Source organism: Nilaparvata lugens, chromosome 3 (assembly GCF_014356525.2).
Source record: "Nilaparvata lugens isolate BPH chromosome 3, ASM1435652v1, whole genome shotgun sequence".
Lineage (NCBI taxonomy): Eukaryota > Metazoa > Arthropoda > Insecta > Hemiptera > Delphacidae > Nilaparvata > Nilaparvata lugens.
Genome location: NC_052506.1, coordinates 84055241 through 84078818, shown reverse-complemented (window position 1 = coordinate 84078818; position 23578 = coordinate 84055241). Strand labels below are relative to the sequence as shown.

General features: G+C 33.8%; 1 protein-coding gene across 1 annotated transcript; it reads left to right on the top strand.

The window, feature by feature from the left end:
* The first annotated feature begins 127 nt into the window (after positions 1 to 127).
* Positions 128 to 23159, top strand: LOC111054478 (vacuolar protein sorting-associated protein 26C). Its single transcript, XM_039422919.1, has 6 exons — positions 128 to 389; positions 3947 to 4090; positions 5890 to 6120; positions 15273 to 15489; positions 19153 to 19278; positions 22743 to 23159. Exons 1-6 carry the CDS (start codon positions 315 to 317, stop codon positions 22820 to 22822), a joined length of 873 nt encoding a protein of 290 aa, XP_039278853.1. The 5' UTR covers positions 128 to 314; the 3' UTR covers positions 22823 to 23159.
* Positions 23160 to 23578: the final 419 nt, after the last annotated feature.

Genomic DNA, 23578 nt, shown 5'->3' with positions numbered 1-23578 from the left:
GTAGCTTATGAGCATCTCATGGAAGGAGGAAAATCGATCATTTTCCTCTTTCGATAGTTTGATCTTTGATGCTTCGATCTTTCGATGAAGATTCGACTTTTGAGATTTGAGATATCGAGATGAACTTGTCATCTTGTGTTTTTGTTGAAAATTTAGGTTAGTGCAAGTGCAACAACATTCCTAGGTATGGTAATTTTTAAGTTGCATAAATTTACAATTTAGGACAGAAACAATTTTTCCTACTATTTAAGAGGTATTTTCCTCTATTAAAACACGTCATCGTTAGTGTCTGCTGTCAGTGATTATTCGGCACCATGTTTTTCAAAGACGATGATTTTATTGAATTGGACATCAAAGTAAAAAAATGTAGTAAAGTTTACCATGAAGGTGTAAGTACCTAAATTTGATGGAATCTATTAATTTTTATAACATTTTACAGTATAAAGAGGGGTTCAGTTACACTGCTATGCAGTTATTAGATATCGGATAGGGTATGTCAAGTTTGATGGGATGATGTACAAAATATTTCAAAACAGTAATTTTTTGAAATTAAATGATATAATTATCTTGTATTACTAATCATCTAAAGATTAATTATTCATCTCAAGATTACTAAAAATCTAATTTTGAATTCATGCTATCGTAGTTAATTTTAAAAGTATTTTTACACTGTACAATTTGCGAAATTCTCGTCGATATGTAAAAATAATTATCTAAGGCCCAGTTTCACAAATGCCGGTTAAATTTCAACCGTGATTAATTTCACAAACGGATTCTGTGATTGGTTCTTTTGGTGGAATTAATCTCAGTTGAAATTTAACCGGCTTATGTCCAACCGGGACAAGCCGCGACAAAAACGCCGACGTCAAGAAACAGACGGCTTCTGTGATCTTTTAGAATTAATCACCGTTAAAATTCAACCGGCTTTTGTCTAATCGTCACTTAAACGTTTACTTTTGAGACTGGAATTCCTTAATTCCTCCTACATCCATAACCAGTCTACTGGATAGTTGAGGTCAAAAAAAAAGATGGCAGGTCAAACTATACTTTCCTTGTGCGCATCAAAATATTTCTTCACTGAGTAGAATGGTTTTCTTTTCAGCGAGATCTCAAATCGTTTTCTAAAAGCGATATCCTGCATGTTCTTCTCATTAACAGGCAGGTCATTGTAAAGACGCAGTGCAAAGATAGGGAAGGAGTCCTTTCTCTTGTTGGTTCTGCAGCGTGGTATATCAATGTGAAGTCTCCTCCTTGTGATATGTGCATTGAGATCAGCTCTCAGCATATGACTGCCCTAGGTGCTCTTGACATGCAGCAGACTGGACAGTGTATACTGGTTGAAAACTGTAAGCATGTCCAGCTCAACAAAGATTGCCTTACAGTGCTTACGATTCCCTGCTGAGGTGTTCACTCTTGCAACTCGCCACATGTCCCCACAGAAGGAGTCCATACAAAATATAAGAATGGAAAAGGGCGAAGTACACTATCACAAAATCTTCCCTGCTGAGGAGGGTTCTGAGTCAGTGCAGTAAGTAGACTCCCCATGCCAGTCTGGTGCAAACTCCTTCAATGTGGCCTGCCCATGCTAACTTGAATAAATAGCAAATCCCATGAGTTTAACTGGTGATTTATGAGCTGAGTCACCAAGACTGCGAAGCTCACAGACTAGATGCTGAGTCTTCCCCTCATTCAAGCAGAGCATATTTCTCTCAAACCACAACTTGGCTTCATCAAAAACCGGCTGAGCCAGCAAATTAGCCTGTTCAAACGTCTGTCCTCTGGACAAGATTATGGTGTCATCAGAAAACATTAAGGAGACCAAGATCAGGTCCATGAGCCCAAGATCATGATCACGGAAAGTAGGGGGCCCACAACCGATCCCTGTGGTACGCCAAGATCAACCTGCATTGGCTGCAATAGAGCACCTTCAATGAAAATGATCTGCTTCCTTCCAGTCAAGTAGTACTTCAGGGTTACTAGCACCCCACCACCAAGTCCATACCTAGCAAGCTTATTTAGAAGGATTCCATGAGACACACAATCAAAGGCCTAGCTGAGATCACTTGCACAAGATTCAATTCAAATCAATTTTCTTCCGTCTGTGACCAGTGCATATACTGGATAGACATTGTCGATTAATAAAACACAAAAGTTCAAATAATACAATTATCTCAAGATGGCCGATCAAAGAGACTGACAAAACTTACAATCACCTTTTCAGTCACTTTTAATCAGTTTCTCTCAGAACACTTTTTCATTCAACTCTTGCACCTGCAGTGGAAGTCTATTGAAACTTGGTCCCTCTCCTCAAAGGCATCAACGATATAATTGATCATTTCTGAAACAGCTGTAAACGTGCATCTTCGACTTTTAAAGCCATGCTGTGCATCAGAGAAAATGTGATTTCTCTCGAAGTAAAACACAAGCATTAGGGTCTCGAACAGGAATAACCCAATATGTCAAATTATCTTCATGTCTCAACTACTGGACATTGACTTCTCAAATACTGCATATTGATTTTAATTTACCGAGTATGGTTACATGCCTATTTTGAATTTTTCAAGATTTCAGTAGTTCAAGTTTTTAATTAGACCCTTGCGGAGCACGGGTTACCTGCTAGTCATCAATAATTATGTCAGACATTAGGTAGGCCTATCTTATTAATACTATCTGATCAGTGCTTTGTATGGTCGATTCTATTTTGCCTGACGTCACAGTTTCCCGGTTTCAATTTCATATACATGTTCTCTCATGGAAGATTAAAGCTAAATATTCCATAAATAATGAAACTACTTATGAAATCACATTTCCTTTCAAGAGAAGCTTACAATAGCAATTCTTGTTAGGAAAAATTAGGTAAGTACAACTGTGAATCATAATAAATGTAATAATGTAAGTTAATTTAACTTTTGTTCAATCAATCAATCAATAATCCTTTATTGTCATGAAACACAAAGTGTTGTGACAAACGTCAAGATACAATAAAATTAAAAACAGTAAAAAAATGTTTACAACAAAATTGGCAAATAGTAATAAATAGCAGTAATTGATAAATAGTAGTTATTAAAACGGGGTCCAACACAAGTCACAACAAAGCTGTTACAGTTAAACACTGAAGACATTCAAAAAATTCTCCAACAGAATAAAGACATCTTCCTGTAAGTAATCATTTTATGTGTGATTTGAATAGTGAGATACTCAATAGTCTTACTTCAGGGGCAAGCTCATTAATAACTTGATAGACATATTTCTCCAATTCCTATGTGTACTTGCATATTGGTGAGAATCAATTCTGATATTTAACCTGCCTCTAGTTGTATAATTATGAATTTCACTATTTCGACTATATTCATTCAGGGTTTTTTCATGTACATCAAACAAGTGAATATATGTAAAGATGGGAGAGTCAAGACGCCTATTTTACGAAAAAGTGGCCTACATGTTGCTAGAGGTGGTGCCTGACAAACTATTTTAATGGCCTTCTTCTGTAATTTAAAAAGTTTAATAGCTGCCGAACAAATGTCCCAGAGCTGAATCACATCTAGGCTAAATGGCTATGGACGTGAGCATAAAAGACTCTCATTAAAACTTCATGATTCACTATGTGAGTTAATCTACGCAGGACAAATAATCCCTTACTGCGTTTACCGGCTGTATAATCAATGTGTTTTTCCAATTTAAGTTTGAGGCAAAGCATGATACCCAGGAATTTTAAGGAATCTGTGCCAGTGAACCTACTCGAAAATTTATCGATAAAGAAAGTCTGCTCCAGGACACATATAGGCCTACTTAGCCTACTGATTTGTATAAAAAACCCATACAACCCCTCTTCCATGTTTTGAAATAGTTATTACAGTACTTATACCATGATAAACTTATCAAACGATAATATTCTCGTTTATAAATATTTAATAAAGTTCTCCAATGATGACATTTTATTTTTCAGGATGTAATCTCGGGAGTGGTGGTGTTCCAATGTAAAAACGATGTGAAACACGATGGTATCGATTTGACAGTAGAAGGATTAGTGAACCTACAGCTTAGCTCGAAAAATGTTGGAATATTTGAAGCGTTTTACAATTCAGTAAAAGTAAGTACATTCAGTAAATAAGACGACATCTATCCAGTGTAAAGACTGGTCATGGATTGAATGAAAATTAAATTGAATTAAGTACACTGTATTTGTAGGGTTTATATTAATTCAAATTTTTTATTTAAAATTGTAAACTAATTATCTACTAACTACTAAAATACCACCCTAGTATATATATGCCTACTATTATACTAATATACAACCTTACTTTTGAGGAAGCACAGTGACCTCTAATCAATGCATAAAATAGTAATATTTTGTTATTTTAAATACTACTCGTATAACTAGCACAAAACGAGAAAGTCCCCGGTTTTCATGGTTGGCAATGGTTTTCAAATGGCAACCAGGGGTCTTCTCGTTATGCGCTACCTTTATTTCGCCTTTACTTCGCCCTCCCAGGTATAAAATAAAGGCAGTCATTCTATTCTATTCTATTTCTTGATGAATGAGTGTCTAAGTCTCATTTTTTTAAATCTATATTATTATATAAAAGCGAAATGGCAATGTTTTATTCACTCACTCACTCATTCATAATCAACATAACCAAATACTACTACTCAATAATTAACTGTACCAAATACGTTCAAATTTAGTATGTATGTTCAGTTGGCCTTCAAGAGACCACTAAGAAAGGGTTTATGATAATTTCCAAAGAGATGCCCAAAATCTGTGATTTTTCAGAATTTTTCAGCTTTTTAATAATAATATTTTACTTTCAACAAAAGTATAACGAAAACAATGTAATAGAGTTGAAAAACGTCACAGATAAATAACAGAATAACATAAAATATCAATCTTAAAATAAAACTCTAATAACATTTAACAATTCATTGAATTTGCAAGATTATGATAATATTTTTTTTTCACTCTAACAAGAATCCGTCAACCTCATAGAAAGCCTTCTCACTGAGAAAAGAATATAGTTTTGTTTTGAATTTTTTTCTTCAACAATATTTCTCAAATCAGCCGGAAGTTTCGCAAAAACTTTTGTCCCCTATAAGTAGGTGTTTTCTTAAATACACTTAGCCTATGTCTCTCAACTGAAATGTTATTCCTTCCTCTAGTGTTATAGCCATGAATATATTTTTAAAGAACTAATTTGCAAAAATTGTTCAAATGTGGTACAAAAGTTCAGCTAGGGTCTAGAAACTTTGCCTTCAGAAGACTCCAGAATTATGCCAAAGATACGTCCAAGACAGGCGGTTTCCTGACGTTCCCTAGTGTTTTTTCTGCGTTTTCTCACTTTTTTCAAGAGCTTATGGAAATAGAATGTTCAAATTTGCTACAGAAGCTCAGCTAGGATCAAGAAGTTTTTATCTTGAGATGACTTCAAAGATACGCCCGATTCCTAGGTTCTAGAAATTTAATGTTAGAAGGACTTCAAATTTCTTCCGAAGATACGACGAAAATCGACGTTTTCCTACGTGATCTCTGTCATGTGGTGAATAAAAACATCCTAAAAAATTGTATTTGACAGGAGGAAGCATGCTCAGATGAAGAATGCATGCGTGCGAAGCGAGTCTGCTGTTCCCATCTCTGCATGATTCAGCCAGGGATCCAGGGGTCAGAGCCCCAAGGCGAGCGAAGCTCTATTTTTTGAATTTTCTAATTTCGAGAGTGACATATTCCCTTAGCTACATTTGGACTAAACTTGACTAACTAAACTAACATTTCGAAAACTTGAAAACTAATGTATAAAAATTAAAACAGTTTTGGGCTTGAGCCTGTATCCTAGTACTTTTCTAAAAGTTGTGTGATTCTGAATGAATAATGAATGAATTTGAATTCTTTTGCAGCCAATCAATCTTGTTTCGAGTGTTTTGGAGATAGCCAGCGCTGGTAAAATGCCAGCAGGTAAAACTGAGATACCGTTTGAAGCGCCTCTGCAAGCGTGTGCCAATAGACGCTTGTATGAAACTTATCATGGTGTATTCATCAATATTCAATATAACCTGCACTGTGACTTGAAGCGAAACTTCCTCCATAAAGACCATGGAAGAACGCTAGAGATAATGGTCGAGTACAGGGTAAGAAACTTGTCATCAATTATTGAGATTTTGTTGAGAAAAAGTTGTACAGTTTTTTCTCAGAAAATTAGTTGAAGTTAGGAAACTTTTATAATAACACATTGAACTGCAGTTTAGTTATGAAAATAATAATAGTTTTGTTTGTATTGAACAAAATACATTGTCTATATTAACATAAAAAACCGTCAAAATTCAAAATTTTCAGTTTTTGTTGTTTTTAAAAATGGACTAAACTTTAGAAGAGTGAAATCATAACCCTATTTCGGACTTTTAAAGTGTTATCTAAATTTGGGAGAGAAATAGTACAAGGAGTATTGTTAAGCTGCGTTTACACCAAAGTATAGATTATAGATTAGGCTATACCTTATAGATTCTATTAGATTGAACGGAACTTGACAAACACATATGTTCATCATGTCTATGATAAGCTATGTTCAATCTAATAGAATCTATAAGGATTAAGTTGTTAACATTTTGTTAATAACTTTGGTGTAAACGCAGCTTTAGTTTTTCTCTCTCGGTCAGTGCTTTCTTGTAAAAATAATAAATAAATAAATATATTCTTTATAAAAATATTCTAATAAAAATTTGTTATGTTATTATTCATGAGAAAACACTTGAAATTGTCACCATCATGATTTTCAGGGAAATTGGTTCACAACAATTTCAAAGCATTCAATATGTAATGAAATATACTAAAGCACTACCTCCAGCACCAGTGTACAAAAATTTCTAAGCATACTTTCTACGATATAATTTTTTAAATGTGCATTTTTTATTCCAAATTTTGTTCAACTTTATCACCATGATCGATTACATATTACAGTCTGCCAAATAAGATAAGAATAGTTATTTGATGGTTATTTTATTAGGCTACATAAAAGTATTTTCTCGGATAAACTACATTAAAACTTCATCTGACATAAAATCATTTCACTTGTCTGGGCTACTTTATTAAAAAGAATACAAAAACATTAACTACCCTTTTATTTAAAACATTTATATTTAAAGGTTTAAAATGTTTTTAATTAAATATAAATGTTTTAAATAAAAGGGTACTTCATGTTTTTATATTGCTTTTAATAATTCATCTGACATGTCTAATTATTTTTAAAATGAAATTTAAAACCGAAACTATCAAGCGAAGATGCTTAAACATTAATTTTATCCAGATTGGTCTGATAATTGGCTAGTATTTCACTCATTCCATCATTTATATCTTCAAATAAAAAATTGAACACAGTTTGATCATCGGAGTATGAAAATATTTGAAGCTACCTTATTCATTAATTCTAGATCACCCTTTTCTTTTTTCATTAGTAAGATTAACTTGAACTGTCAGCATTCCTCATAAATAAGATCAATACTCCCCATTCAAGCAATGCTGACAGATCAAAACAAATGTCACTAAACCGCATTCTACTTATAGAAAGTCGCCTTTGTAAAATGATAAATAAATTCTATATGGTGGTGATCCGTGGTTTAGTGGATAGAGTGCTTGCGTAGCCGTCCAGAGATCCCAGGTTCAAACCCTGCTCTTGGCCAAAAGTTTTTGAACAAGTCACTCTCGTGTTATCGGATGGGCCCGGCTGAAGTATGACAATCGTAAGGCCTATTGCCGGCTTAAATTATATATTCAGGTGAGGTGGGACCTCGCTAGGGAATCTCCACCAATAAAAGCCATTCGAATTTGCTTTTTCATACACCTTAAGGCCGGTCCAGACGCTCCGTTTTGCACAACGTTTTGTCTCCGCAGTTCAAGACGTTGCAGACAAAACGTTGCGTGTGGACCGGAAAACTGCGCAGTTTTGAGTCCGTCCGGAGAGCTTGTTCACATGACAGCGATTTACGCTCGGCTGTCGCGCGGTTGGCAAATCGCTCGATTTGCCAGCCTCGTACACATGACAGCGTTTCATGAGCGGTTTGTGCTCGGTTATGATAAATAATTAGTACAACATCTATGTACTCAATCTTTATCACTATACTCTAATATTACTGCTTCTTACATTATTCATACTAGTAGTTCTGTGAACAGTAGACCTCACGCAGTATATTCATCCACAAGTACCTGATTGAAACTATAGACCTTATGGAAATACACCAATAGACTGGCTTCTCCACACATCTGTGTAATCACTTGTCAGCTGATTCATGATGAATAATTCTATAGTCTGATTTTTACTCTAATATTGGCGTATGAAGGAGGCTCCTTTTTCCTTTTATATTATCCTTGAAATGCAAAATTTCCAAAAACCTTGTATATACGTCGACGCGCAATCAAAAAAGGAACATACCTGTCAAATTTCATGAAAATCTATTACCGCGTTCCGCAGTAAATGCGCAACATATAAACATTAAGAGAGATGCCAAACCGTCGACTTAAATCTTAGACCTCACTTCGCTCGGTCAATTACTGTATGTAAAATATAATCATGCTGGTGTTATTAAAAAAAAAATTCATAATGAAATTATGTATAGCCCTAGCTATATAGGTTCCAGCCCTTGTATACCTAAGGCTGTTTTTTGGTTCTGTGAACTGCTACTCTGAAAAAATGTCGGCTATCTCCTGCCAAGCAGACCTTTTCAGAACTCTATTCCTGTTATCCGAGCACTCCATGTCCCAAATGCACTTTCTTTTCGCCACTTCATCGATAAACAATTCAGTGTCAAAGGATTCTAGGCCTACTTCCATATTTCTACTATGAACTACTTGAAACTAAACTGAACTAGATACTACTATGAACTATGATACTCTACGAGCTAACTTAAACTGAACTGGATACTACTATGAACTATGATCCTCTACAAACTAACTTAAACTGAACCTACTAACTAACTGCCGTGCTACCAATTTTTCCTTAAACGGTTGGATTAGCATTTAACACCTATCACCAAAGGAAAGTTGTCGGCTCCAATAAAATAGATTCTTGATAAACTGTGAATGGATCTATTGCCTATGAATGAGAAATCCAGTTTTCAGAGCAAATTTACTTATAATCTTCAGATGAAAATTTTGGCAAAACACAGAAATATACAAAGAACAATAACTTACAAGCCTAATGATTTCAAGTAACTACGAACTAAAATACTTATCTAGTTTACAGTTGAAACACAGTGGCTATTGGCTTTACTACACTAATAGCGAATTTTGCACAAAAATTTATATAAACTTCAATCTAAAACATTAATAAATTCATTTAAACAGACAATAACTCAGAGCACAAAATTATACAAGCAACAGCCAGCCATGTTTTTCAGAAGAAGATCGAACAGGAAAAAGACACAAGTTGCCAGTCACGAAGACAACGCCTCCAACATTATAGACACGTCACCAAAATATTATAATTTACAAGTTTAGAATTCATATTCTACATCTGTTCTCAATAAAACTTTATTTTGAAAATGTTATTTTAAAATTTTTATATATATTCTATTTAAATAAACTGTTTATCCAGTAATTTGTTAACCCTGCCTCGGTGACATTATGGAACAATGCAACAAACATTTACGATAATAAATTCTCCATCAAAAAGTTTATCCGTCTATTGATAACTCTGACATTTACTATAAAGTTCCATAGATCTCGAATTGAAGATTCGATTCCAATGTGAGAAGAAAAATGTAATATTACAAATACCCCCCTCTTGACATAAAAAAATTTTACTGTTTGAAAATTCAAAGAAAAAATTACATTGACCCTAATGAAAATTGTTGAAATTTAAATTTGATAACAGTAACAATTTTTTCTAGAAAAACAATACATGTCACCCTATAATTGAAAATTATTATAAAAATTCATCAATAGCGTTTGTTATATGTTTCCAAACAATATTTCAAAATATAGAATATCAATATTACTTTTGATTTAGCTTTATAATTTAAAGAAAAATATCTCAACAGAAAGTTTAATATGTAAAGAATAGTTTTTTTTTTTTTTTTGAAAATTGCACATAAATTTAATAGATAGAAAAATTTAATTTTTTATTGCATAAAAAAATTATTTATGTTGAATGGAAAATTTATTATTATTATTTATTTTTTAAATGAATTGATGAATTGTTACATTTAATTTTCACATAAAATTTCAATAAATCAAAAAATGTTCATTTCTTTCACTATTGCCGCGGTTGATTTTATTGATGCACATTTTGGAAAACAGTCCGTTAAGGCACTCAGTATGATTTTCAGTTAAGTGTGACTCCAATGTGATGACGTTAAGTGTTGGGCTGATCTGGATGCACGTAGTGTTGGGCTGATACTTGTAGTCGACTGCTGCATACCAAACTCGATACAGGTGACATCTCTGTTAGCATTTCTTCATGTTTGTAGTAGACGGCTGCATTCCAAACTTGATACCGGTGACATCTCAGTTAGCATTGCTTCATGTTTGTAGTAGACGGCTGCATTCCAAATTCAATACAGAGTCACATAAATTTTGTATCATATTTGTAATTATACAATGTACATTTCAGGCTTGAAATGACAATGTAATTGTTTTTTGGAAAAGAGATAGACGCTGCATACAGGATTAATTTAGGTGAGGATTAATTTAGGTAAGGTTTGGTTTTTTTGATATTTTCAGCTTTCAAGGTTTAGAGTTCTGCATACAGGAATAATTTAGGAGAGGATTTTTTGAATTAATTCTTTCATGATACTGTGACTGTTCTTCTGAATTCAAAGTTGTGAATGTGAACATGGATGGCAATTACCTCCAGGTAATGCAGTAGTGTTGAAGTTTGAGATACAGAGTCAGCAATAAGCATTGGCATTGCTATTGGCGTATGCTTTGGTGTCGGCTTTGGCATCGGCGTTAATATTGGCATTGGCGCAGGCATTGGCATTGGCGCAGGCATTGACATCAGCACAGGCATCGGCGTTGATTTTGGTGTTGGCATCAGCATTGGCGCAGGCATTGGCGTAGCTATTGGCATCGATTTTTGTTGTTGGCATTGGCGTAGCTATTGGCATCAGCATTGGCGCAGGCATTGGCGTAGCTATTGGCATTGATTTTTGTTGTTGGCATTGGCGTAGCTATTGGCATTGGCGTAGCTATTGGCATTGGCGCAGGCATTGGCATTGATTTTTGTTGTTGGCATCAGCATTGGCGCAGATATTGGCTTCGGCGCAGGCATCGGCGTAGATATTGGCGTTGGCATCAGCACAGGCATCGGCGTAGATTTTGGCGTAGTTATTGGTGTAGGCCGCAGCGTTGATTTTGGCGTAGATATGTCACACTAGTTCGAAAATCACCCAAATGTTCTTAACACTCTTCATGGCGTTCACTTGTTACTGATTTCGAGATTCACATGATAACTATTTCAATGTTAATGTCTGTGCTGTACCTGTTATCTTAAAATGCTTATAAACTAAGAAGAAAAACTTGATTAGGCTATCCATACAATCTAATACACATAAAAATTATTTTAAATTTATATAAAATTGAAATTTGTTAACATCCTATTATACAGTCAGCAATACATAAATTGTGAAATATGGACATATCAATGATAAATTTAAAAAAAAAAATCATTTTCATCTATTCACTGTTCAAATATCAACATTTTAATCCATTCTTCAAAATAGAAATATAATTTCATAACACCCTGTATCATTATCAAAATTGTAAAAAACAAACATCATAACAACACAACAAAAATTTAATTTCAATACATATTTCAATAATTTCAGACATTTGGTCTTCTATTCAATCATTTCATAATATATTTGCATTTCATTATTATTTAATATAACATTTCATTTATAGCATGTTCATTTCACATTTATGATTTATCATTCAGGGTTTCAAAATTATTTAGTTTTAATTTTGTTCAAAAATTGTATAAAAAGCAAATTATTTAATATTATTAATCATCGTTTGTTGGATACTATAGTTTATTTCGACTCTTCAATGTTCTAAACACAAACTACATTTCATGACAAAACTTTACTATCAATCATTAAACAAGAAACCATTCAAAACATCAATAATATTTTGCTTCAAAGGCAAACAATATTCATAATTAATCATCATTTTGCATCTATGGCAATCAACATAAATAATCAACACAAAAAATATTATCTCATTACTGCCTCTCTAAGTCATAACCTCTGTTATTCCTTCTTTAGGCAATAATGGGTTTCCATCTCAAAAAACAATCACATACCAGCAAAATTCTAATCAACAAACCCCACTAAAAATTCTACATACACTCCAGCATCCATTTCAAACGATAATCAATCATATCAAAATTTATAGAACAAACAGTTTTTAAAATTTGAAAAAAAATATCAATTACAAAACACTTTAGAAAAATTTTAGCCTTTAACTCATTTCAATTGATAATATAACACAACGTTTTAAATTAAATCAATTATTTTTTAAAATAATTTAAAATTTAAAGACTGTATAATAAGTATAAACATTTCAAGATTATGATACAAAGATGATCAAGATGAAATACTGGGTAAATAAGTTCCCTAAAAAATACAAACAAGAGAAAAAGAAAACTGGGTAAATAAATTCCCTAAAACAATACAAAGAAGAGAAAGATTAATTATGGGTAATAAGTTCCCTAAAACAACACACATTTCAAAATAAGTGATACATGATGAGAAAATATACCACAAGCAAACAATTATTTACACTACTATGGATAGATTTTGGAAAAGTTAAGTTTTATCAACAATTAAAGATTAGGAAAATAAGCTACTATTTCAACTTCTAATATTATTTCAGAGAAAATACAAATTTAAATGACTATGGACAAGATTGGTTAAGATATGCATCATAGAAGAAATTTACTGAATATTACACAAAGACAGGAAAGAATCGAAAATTGAAAAGATTAAGGGCCAAGAAAATAGGCTACAGGAAAGAAAAAAGATACAATTATGGACTCTTACCATACGTAGTATTTACGGTCATTGCTATTCTGAATCCCGGCATGACACAGGATTCCTAATCATTGTGTGTTGGGGAATACCCTTCCATCATGTGATTCATTGTCATCATCTTATAAATAAGCAACTTGAAACAACCTTTGAATACTAATACATCAATGGAGACTTTGCGTTTTGTTTTCTTCAATAGCATGATTTTATTCATATGTTCATTTGTTTCAACCAAGCAGTTTTGCCTACAAAAGTTCGTCATGTTCACTTGAGAATGCATAGCATACACCTTTTCAATTCTCAGTTGAAAGTTGAACTCATCAACTTGACTCAAAGCAACATTCATTTTGTTGACATTATTCCTAACCTCCACAGAAACCTTTCTCATGTAATCATTCATTTTATTTACAATCTTCCTAACTTTTGATGTAGTAATCTGATCCATAGAAACATTTGATTTGTTTACTGTTTTCCTAACCTTCAATGTAGCAATAGTACTTTCTTGATAGTTGACTTTCAATGAAGACAACTCCCTACCTACTTCTTTACTCAATTCTACACTTTCACTATGGTTGACTTTTTCAACAACAGTAACTAGGCCTACATTATCAGAAACTTGAATGAGTTGATCTTGTAACTTAACACTACTATCATCCTGCTTCAATTTGTTTTCATTTTCATGATTATCACTCAATGTTTCAGCAAATTCTTGCTTCATATCATCAAACCTAGCATTAAACCTAGCATTTTGCTCATCAAACCTAGCATTTTGCTCTTGTTTAAAATTATCAAACAGTTGTGTTAAGGCAGCTATTAACTCATCATCATTTTTAATATTTTTCATATTGTATGCCATTTTGCTAGTCTGCACAGATAATATATTCATTAGGACTTGATCTCTCTTGAACCGATTTCCCACTCAGCAGTATACCATTCACAACCTATCAAGATATCTATCCTACCAATAATTTTTTATAACCAGGGATATATTTTGTAGTTTGAGTCCCACACCAGGGGTACCATTTGCCGTGCTACCAATTTTTCCTTAAACGGTTGGATTAGCATTTAACACCTATCACCTAAGGAAAGTTGTCGGCTCCAATAAAATAGATTCTTGATAAACTGTGAATGGATCTATTGCCTATGAATGAGAAATCCAGTTTTCAGAGCAAATTTACTTATAATCTTCAGATGAAAATTTTGGCAAAACACAGAAATATACAAAGAACAATAACTTACAAGCCTAATGATTTCAAGTAACTACGAACTAAAATACTTATCTAGTTTACAGTTGAAACACAGTGGCTATTGGCTTTACTACACTAATAGCGAATTTTGCACAAAAATTTATATAAAATTCAATCTAAAACATTAATAAATTCATTTAAACAGACAATAACTCAGAGCACAAAATTATACAAGCAACAGCCAGCCATGTTTTTCAGAAGAAGATCGAACAGGAAAAAGACACAAGTTGCCAGTCACGAAGACAACGCCTCCAACATTATAGACACGTCACCAAAATATTATAATTTACAAGTTTAGAATTCATATTCTACATCTGTTCTCAATAAAACTTTATTTTGAAAATGTTATTTTAAAATTTTTTATATATATTCTATTTAAATAAACTGTTTATCCAGTAATTTGTTAACCCTGCCTCGGTGACATTATGGAACAATGCAACAAACATTTACGATAATAAATTCTCCATCAAAAAGTTTATCCGTCTATTGATAACTCTGACATTTACTATAAAGTTCCATAGATCTCGAATTGAAGATTCGATTCCAATGTGAGAAGAAAAATGTAATATTACATAACTGAACTGAAAACTGTAATAGAATACATTTTAATTGAACTGAAATTGTAATAGAATGTGCACTATATGAACTGCTCTGCTCGAAACCGCTCGGTTGACTGAATACATGTGTACGCTCTCATGCCTGCTCTAGTATATCGACTCGCCCGGCAACCGAGCGGTTGGACTGGAGACTACAACCGCCGCGATTCGCCGGCGACTACAAAAACCGAGCGTTGCATGTGTACGGCACCATGTGTTTCCCTATACCTGGCAATCGCTCGGTTGGTCAACCGAGCGTAAATCGCTGTCATGTGAACAGGCTCTTAGAATGCACATGATAGCATTCTGAGTGCAAAGTTTATTTCAGCTCAAAGACAATGAGAAATGGTTTAGTCTCATTGGAAATGGCTTTGAATGGATAATTCCTAACACAGTTTTCTTTATTTTTACTGAACAGAAGCAACCAGGCCTTCCAGCTGCACCGAAAAAGGACACATCAGTCAACTTCACCATCACTCCAGAATCGTTGCAGAATGTGAACGACCGAAGCCGAGTTCCTAGATTTCTTGTAACCGGAAGGCTTGATGCCACCGTTTGCGAAATATCGAAACCTTTTACCGGAGAGGTGAGCTTACTACTTTATAGACGGGAAGGGGTCTTTTGCAGGAGAGAATGATGTTTCTAGTCGAGGCGTTAGCCGAGACTAGAATTTCATTCGAGCACTGCAAAAAACATTCACGTCCAAGTAACGTACACTATTTTTTGTCTTAATAATCTAAAGAAGAATAATTGAGAAATAGAAAACATTACCTGCTTGTGCTGACGTTACTACATGCTTGGTGAAAAAGATTTAAAAAAATACCAGCTGATCTTTTTCACCAATCATGTATTTGATTCTAGGCCTACGCTGCGACGTTGCAATATCTTAGGCCGGGGCCTTGTATTAGAGGTGGCTATGCTACATGCATTCTATAAACAACCTAGCTAACAAGTTCCGAATCAGGAATTTTGTGGAAGTTGACAAAACTTCCACCTGGAGCGCTGGAGGTGGTTTTTTGTAGCAGTTTTGCTGTTCCTATTCCGGAACTAGGAAACATACTCAAACTGTAAAGAAAACATATTATGGTTTCATTACAGTAGAGTATGCTGTAATGAGAATCATATGTTTATTTTTTCTGCAAACAGCTGTTTACCGGATTGATTTCATGCATGGAAAACAGCTGAAATTTAATGACTATGACCAAAACCTATTTTTAAATGTTCATAATTATCATTATGATCAACTTTTGTGTTGGCTGACCTAGGATAAACCACATAAAATAACGGAGTCGGTTTACAAAACGAACCCTGCTATTTTGAAGTCTCTGAAACTAACATTATAAGGCTAGTTTCACACACATTCGGTTCGGTTCGGTTTGCTTTCTTTTCTGTTTTGGGTAATTCCAATTAGTGTGAAACGGAGATTCAGTTTGAATTCGGTTCCGAATAGAAACCGCATAGAACTGAACGTCCACTTGACACAAATAAATTCCATCAGGTTCAAATTCGTTTATAGAGCGGGGCTACTTCCACACACATTTGGTTCGATTCGGTTTGCTTTCTTTTCTGTTTTGGGTAATTCCAATAAGTGTGAAACGGTAATTCGGTTTGAATTTGGTACCGAATAGAAACCGCGTAGCACCAAACGCCAGGAAAAAGAAACCAAAAAAAGGCTTTCACATACGCTCGGTTTTTTTCTAACCTGATATCGTGACTATCTATTTCAAAATCTTCTGTCAAAATCATATTGGCAATTCATTTCAGTTAGTTCACTGAAGCATTTTTCCTCAATGATTAGTTTGCTAAAAAAATATGAAGATAGATTAAAACTCATAGTCCGAGCGCAAAATGGCATTCAGTGGTCATTTTTTGGTAACAGCCGTGGAAGATGTCTCAATTTCTTCATTAGGTCTAGCATAATAAGGATCGTGATGATGATAAGTCGAAATCACAGGCAAACATCTCGGAAAAAAGATGGCCGCCAAAATTTTCAGGGTCTTGCTATATCGTTTGTATTTCAATAACCTGTGTTTTCAAAAATCTGTGTTTTTCCACCATGACAAACACGGCCACAACTAGGCCAACCTTAAAATGAGCTGTCAGCTGGAGGATAAATCACTACAAATTCTCTACTCATGTACGTGTACTTAGATCCTGTTGTATCCTCTAAAAGGACGAAGGAGTGAACCAATTTCGTGAGGTCAATTTTCTGAACAAACACTCACAAACAAGCAATTTTTAATTCATAAAGATTGAATACCAAATGAAATAACAATAACAGTCTCTTTAAGTACTTGAAAATTATTATGATTATTATTCTATTATATTAAGCGAGCAATTTCTGTATATATTTATATTTTATATTTATATTATATAAATATAATATATATTTTTTATATTTTATTTTTATATTTATCGTCGTCTGTCGATAACAGAAGATCTGTGTGAGAGAGACAGAATCATCTTAAGCTGTGTAATCAATTAGCTTATCTCACGAGAAATATTATCTGGAAATTTTAATCGACTTGGTCAAAATAATCTGATTTGTTGACATGACATGGTATATCATTCTAAATTAGAGTACATAATAGTTTTCAAAGTTAATCATTATTTTACAATTTTAAGTGATTAGTGAGTGTTATTTTGTTATTCAATTCGGTTTGTAAACAATCTAAATTATAACTTTTCTGTTTTCAAATGTTTGGACTGAAAATTGGACCTGAATTCAAGTGTATGGAACATAACCTATTTTTTGGACTATTTATAGTGTATAAATCAAAATTCGGTGAAGAAACAGTTTTAGGCTGATCATGTTAGTCCTTCCCCATCATTATAAAGAATTGTCTTCTGTTTATCAAAAAATGAATAACGAACGAAGCTCGGTACCCCGATATTTTTAATTATTGCACCATGTAATTGCTAGTATCCATTTTAATTTTATTTAGACTTGACTATTTTTAAGCTGTGTCCATTCAAATGTAAACTGTAAACAAGGATTGTTTCGTAATTTACATAAGTACAAGTACTTACTGTGAATGTGTTGCACACGCATAACGAGAATGCCCCTGGCTCCCATTTGAAAACCAATGCCAACAATGAAAACCAGGGACCTTCTCGTGATGAAGTCTTCGCGTGGGGAGTTCCGCGAATCTGCCAGTTCTAAAATTGTCTTGTGTATAAAATAACATGAACATATCCTGAAAGGTTCTGTTTTTGATAATCTACACTATAATAAAGGAAAGAACTGGCGGGATAGGAAAATTATGTTTGACAGGTTATAGGTCTACTGTATTTTCAATTCTTCAAGATTTTATTACGTCAGGTTTTCAGTTTGTCAAGTTTTTAATAAGACCCTTGCGGAGCATGGGTTACAAGCTAGTTTTAAATAATAAACATAAATAAGGAAAAGTTGAAATACTTGCATATTTGAAATACCAGACAATATGAATGACACCCGTATATTAGCATGATCCTTTGCGGCTGGTCACACACCGATTAGTCAGTCAAGACATGACTAGTCACTTTTTGTCACAATACTTCACATTGCTGCTTATGACGCAACACACACTGATCAGTCATTGCAATTAGACATGACTCCTTGAGCAACTATGTGAAGTATTGTGACTAAACGTGACTAGTCTTGTCTTGACTAATCGGTGTGTGACCAGCCTAAGAACAAAGTAACTTAATAGGCCCTCTTATTACTAAAAATAGCACGCATTTGAGTGATGTTCTAATTGATATCATATTGAAATTGAGTTGCTCTTGATCATGCTGTATTCAAAGTAGCTTCCTTTTTGACGTAATGTAACTCATCTTTTAAGTACTATTTCGTTTTAAAATATGTTATGAAACTTTTAATAATAATTTGTGAATTCCTATAGTTTACATTTCTCAATTTACTTACTTCTTAGCTCTACAGGTCGCTACAACCCTTGGCCTCCCTCACAAAGCCTCTCCATCTCTCCCGATCGACCGCCTGCCTTTTCCAGTTTCGAACTCCAAATGTTCTCAAATCATGCTCAACGTCATCTGTCCATCTATTCCTTGGCCTTCCTTTTCTTCTTCTATTATATATTCTTTCCCTCCATATACATTTGGCAATCCTTCCTTCATCCATTACATTTCTCAATACTTTATAATAATTATTCCTAATGCTTTTCAGTTCCCAATACTTAATGATTGTTTATAATACTTTATACCGTACATGTTCCTAAAACTTGTGAAATTCCTATAATTTTCTTTTCAAAATATATTGAGAAGCCTGTAATAATTTGTGATATTCCTGTACTTTTCAGTGACTGAGATTCAAACGATCCAAATCGGGGAAGGTAACATAGTGAGAGGACTGGCTATACCCGTTTACATGATTTTCCCAAGGATGTTTACTTGTCCCACACTCACAACCAGTAACTTCAAAGTAGGTCAGTAGAAACACATCAATCTAAAACTCCATAAAAATTAATGAATAATAATTAAACAGCCATGGAGAAATGACACCAAATGCTTGCGTTCTTCAAAGAATAGTTTGTTCCATGTTATGAAGATATTTCGGAATTATATTTTTTTCAAATTTCTTCCTGAACACTTTCTGAAACAGAATCGTGGAATAGAATAGTTGTACTTATAAAATAATGGCGTTGAAAATATATAAAATACTAATAGTTATAACAGTAGACCTCGCACAGTTATGAACCGCAGCCTCCTCTTATACTGTCCATTAGAGTAAATCCTGTCTGTATGTCGTGTCGGCGAGATATCAGTGTGAAAACGGCTAATGGCTGTTGGGGTTGGTGTATCAAAAATGCTAACATCAAAATCTAATCTCCTTCAAGACATACTGGCAACAGGACAGCCCGAGTTCAAAGCAGAAAAAGTTCAAGAGACAATACTATGTTATTTTAGTTATTAATTGCACGCGTTATTGCACGCAATCAATCGTTCATTTAATAGTGCATAAAAATTGCATTCAATGAGGCATGCAATTAATAGTCTACACAGCTGCTGATTTTTACTTTCCTTGCCCTATTACCATAGGTAAGGATAGTATTGCTTTCCAAAAAAAATTAAGGTACCCCAATTGTGTATGTCTGTGAACACGATAACTCCATTCCTAATCAACCGATTGACTTGAAATTTTAAACTTAAGGTCCTTATACCATGAGGATTCGACAATAAGAAATTCAATAAAATTGAATTCAAAATGGCGGAAAAATGGCGGATTATTACTAAAAAAACATGTTTTTCACGGTTTTCTCGAAAACGGCTCTAACGATTTTCTTCAAATTTTTACCATGGATAGCTATTTATAAGCCCTATCAACTGGCATGAGACTCATTCCTGGGAAAATTGCAGGAGCTTCGTAATATTCTTGAGAAAAATGGCGGATGATTACTAAAAAACCATGTTTTTCACGATTTTCTCAAAAATGCCTTGACCGATTTTTTTCAAATTCATACCCTGTATAGTTATTTATCAGCTCTATCAACTGGCATGAGTCTCCTTTCTGGGAAACTAATGTGGGGTCCACCCCATCCTTGAGAAATGGACTTTGTAACCTCGTTCTCGTGCATGAGGAAGGTAGGTAGAGCAGTTCATAAAAAGAACACATAGTCGAGATATTTCATCTGTAGAACAGCTGTTTTGACAACTTTTAAAAAAATCATCGAATTTCAAAATTTACACAAAGGAAAAAGTTCTCTGAAAACAATTATATATACACAAGCATATATAGAAGTCTGATCGTAGTTTCAAATATGTTGCACCGCCAATCGTCATTATGTTATTCCCCTAAATTATTCTCATTTGAGAATGGGGCTTACAGTTCAATGAGCAAGGAAAGTTGTGTGAATCTACCACACCAGATTTTTTTACCAAGTTACATTGAGATATTGAATTGCATACGTCATGGCATGCAATTTATAATCCACTCGACAGCTGATTTATGATGAATAATTCTATAGTCTGATTTTTACTTTAATATTGACGTATGAAGGAGGCTCTTTTTTACTTTTATATTATCCTTGAAATGCAAAATTTCCAAAAAACCTTGTATATACGTCGACGCACCATTTAAAATGGAACATCGAATTTCATGAAAATCTATTACCGCGTTTCGCCGTAAATGCGCAACATATAAACATTTGAACATAAAGAGAAATTCCAAACCGTCGACTTGAATCTTAGACCTCACTTCGCTCGGTCAATCACTTCGCTCGATCAATTATTGAAGTGTTTCCTTATCCAATCTGGTATTGAAATAGCGTTATAAAAAATACCATTGATACTTTCTACTTTATCAATTTTGTAAGTCCTGTAATTCTGTCAATCTTATAATATCAATACTTTCCCATTTATTGCCTACTCTAAAGCCGACGGCTCACAGCAGGAGACAGACGTAGGAAAAATCTCTCGCCAAGTGTTCGAATGTTGCAACGAACAACTTCGTCTATCTGTCTGTATATGTCTGCACGTCTGCATGCACAAGTTTGATTTGTTTCTCCGCCTGTCTGCTGCTGTGTTCGGTCGCCTTAAATTTCTTTCATACATGTAAAGGATCAGTACACTTTCATTTATGGCGAGATTAATTCTTGTCGAATTCATTTTTGTGCTTTGAAACTCCTTGGCTGCTTCAAAATATGTGACCCTAAAATTTCTTGAATGTGATACTGTTATTAATGTTTATAGCCCAGTCAACGAGGTGTTAGGAAGTTAGGAAGACAACTTTTGACCCCGCAGTTCTGTTTAGGGTAGTGAGGAGGTAAACATATCAAAAGTCCCCACCCCTACCCCTGTGCTAAGGGGGTGGGGGTAGTTTAAAGGTACCATTTTTTTGTTTTTCGCATATAATCGAAAATTATGCATTTCAGACATGACTATTAGATAAGAAATTGAAGCTTACATAATATCGTACAATATTGATCTAACAACTTTTTCTATATCTCTTTCACTTTTCGAGATATCCGCTCTAAAAGATGTGACATTTTTGAAAAAACACATTTTCCTTCAATTTTTTGCTCTTATAACTTTTTGAATATCGATGGGAAAAATCCATGCTGATCATGAACTTATAGAGCATCAAATTCTCTTCAATTTGATATATCATTTCACAAGTTTACGCACATCCCCACGACTGTTGCAGCAGTTTCAGTGTTGAGTGTGAGATCTTGAGTTATGCAAAAATAGACCAATTGACAAAAAAATTCGGAGAGAATGTTTTGAACACAATTTTTGACTTCGCAGCTTTGTTGGGACCATTTAGGGGGTGAACATATCAAAAGTCCCCATTCCTACCCCTTGTGCTAAAGGGATGAGGATGGTTTAAAAATTGCATTTTTCAATGTTTTCCTTACATTTATAACTTTTTATATGTTTACCTCCTCACTACCCTAAACAGAACTGCGGGGTCAAAAATTGTCTTCAAACTTTTCCCTCTATACTCTTTTTTGAGCATTCATTGTCTGGACTATTAACAGAGTTAGAGTTTGTATGTGTCTTGTTCATAGGTCATAGGTTGGGCTATATTGAGATAATATTACACTTGTGGTACAGTTTTGAGTGTTTTAGTCAGTTTTGTTTGTTTCTTCTTCTTTGACTGTATTAGGTTGGTTCAGTTGTTTGTTGTGTTGTCACTAGGTACCTTTTATTGTTTTGTTACGTCCGCCAGTGTTATGATTTTGTTACTTCTATTGTATTGTGACTTCTGCCTATTACTGCATTGTATAATTATGTTTACTGGCAATTAAAGATTTCTTATCTTCAATCATGTCATCTCATCTTTTACTTAATCTCTAACTAATCATTTTGTCTAGATTACTATTTCTTAATAATTTTTTCTGTAACTTTTATATTCACCAACTAATTAATGGATGTATTTTTGATATTTCAGAATTCGAAGTGAATATCGTTATCATTTTTGGAGATGAACATATCATCACAGAAAATTTCCCAATCACATTGGTCAGATAACTGAAGGCAGTTGGACGTGGATACTAAACCATAAAATACTGTTGCATCATGATTCGACAGCAATAATTGATATGAAGCTGGATTTTAATATCAACTCGAAAATATGGAAAGCCTATAATACTGTCTATGTGAGACAGTTGAAATTTACTCGATCTTCTCTACAGAATCTTAGTTTATTATTCAGTGAATTTGAAAAAATAAGCATGGGAAGGTAAGTTGTCAATGGGCACTAGCCAATGAGAACCGTAAGATTTGTTATCATTATTTTAATTTACTTTTATAATATTGTTATTCATTGTGTAATTAATTTGTATATAAATTATATTTATATTGAAATGATCGCGTCTATTTCAAATTGTGTTTGGGATCCATTCATTGAATTTGAGATCAATTTCGAATTGATAGGTTGATTATTTTATATTGTGCTGATAACTTCTTTATTATAAAAACATCAAAAGAACATGATAATTACGAATTTATTGTATAACTGAGCCTAAGAAATGATATGGAGAAGAGAATAGGAACCAAAATGTTTAAATACATTTGGAGTGAAAATTGGACTATTTTATAAAAGTGTAAATATAACCAGATTTTTGGTAACTTTTATTAATCAAAATTCGAGAGGGACAGATTTGTGCTCAGCCTGTAGTCCTTTCCTAAACATTGTACATGATCTGTTCTTGTATTTAAATGAAATAGCCACAATAGTATATTACTATTTTATACTGTACCCAATAGTATAAAATCGATTTTTAG

Coding starts and splice junctions, on each gene's coding strand:
- LOC111054478 (XM_039422919.1), top strand. CDS start 315: ATGTTTTTCAAAGACGATGATTTTATTGAATTGGACATCAAAGTAAAA. Junction 390..3,946: donor GTAAAGTTTACCATGAAGGT/GTAAGTACCTAA, acceptor TTTATTTTTCAG/GATGTAATCTCGGGAGTGGT. Junction 15,490..19,152: donor GGTCTTTTGCAGGAGAGAAT/GATGTTTCTAGT, acceptor TGTACTTTTCAG/TGACTGAGATTCAAACGATC.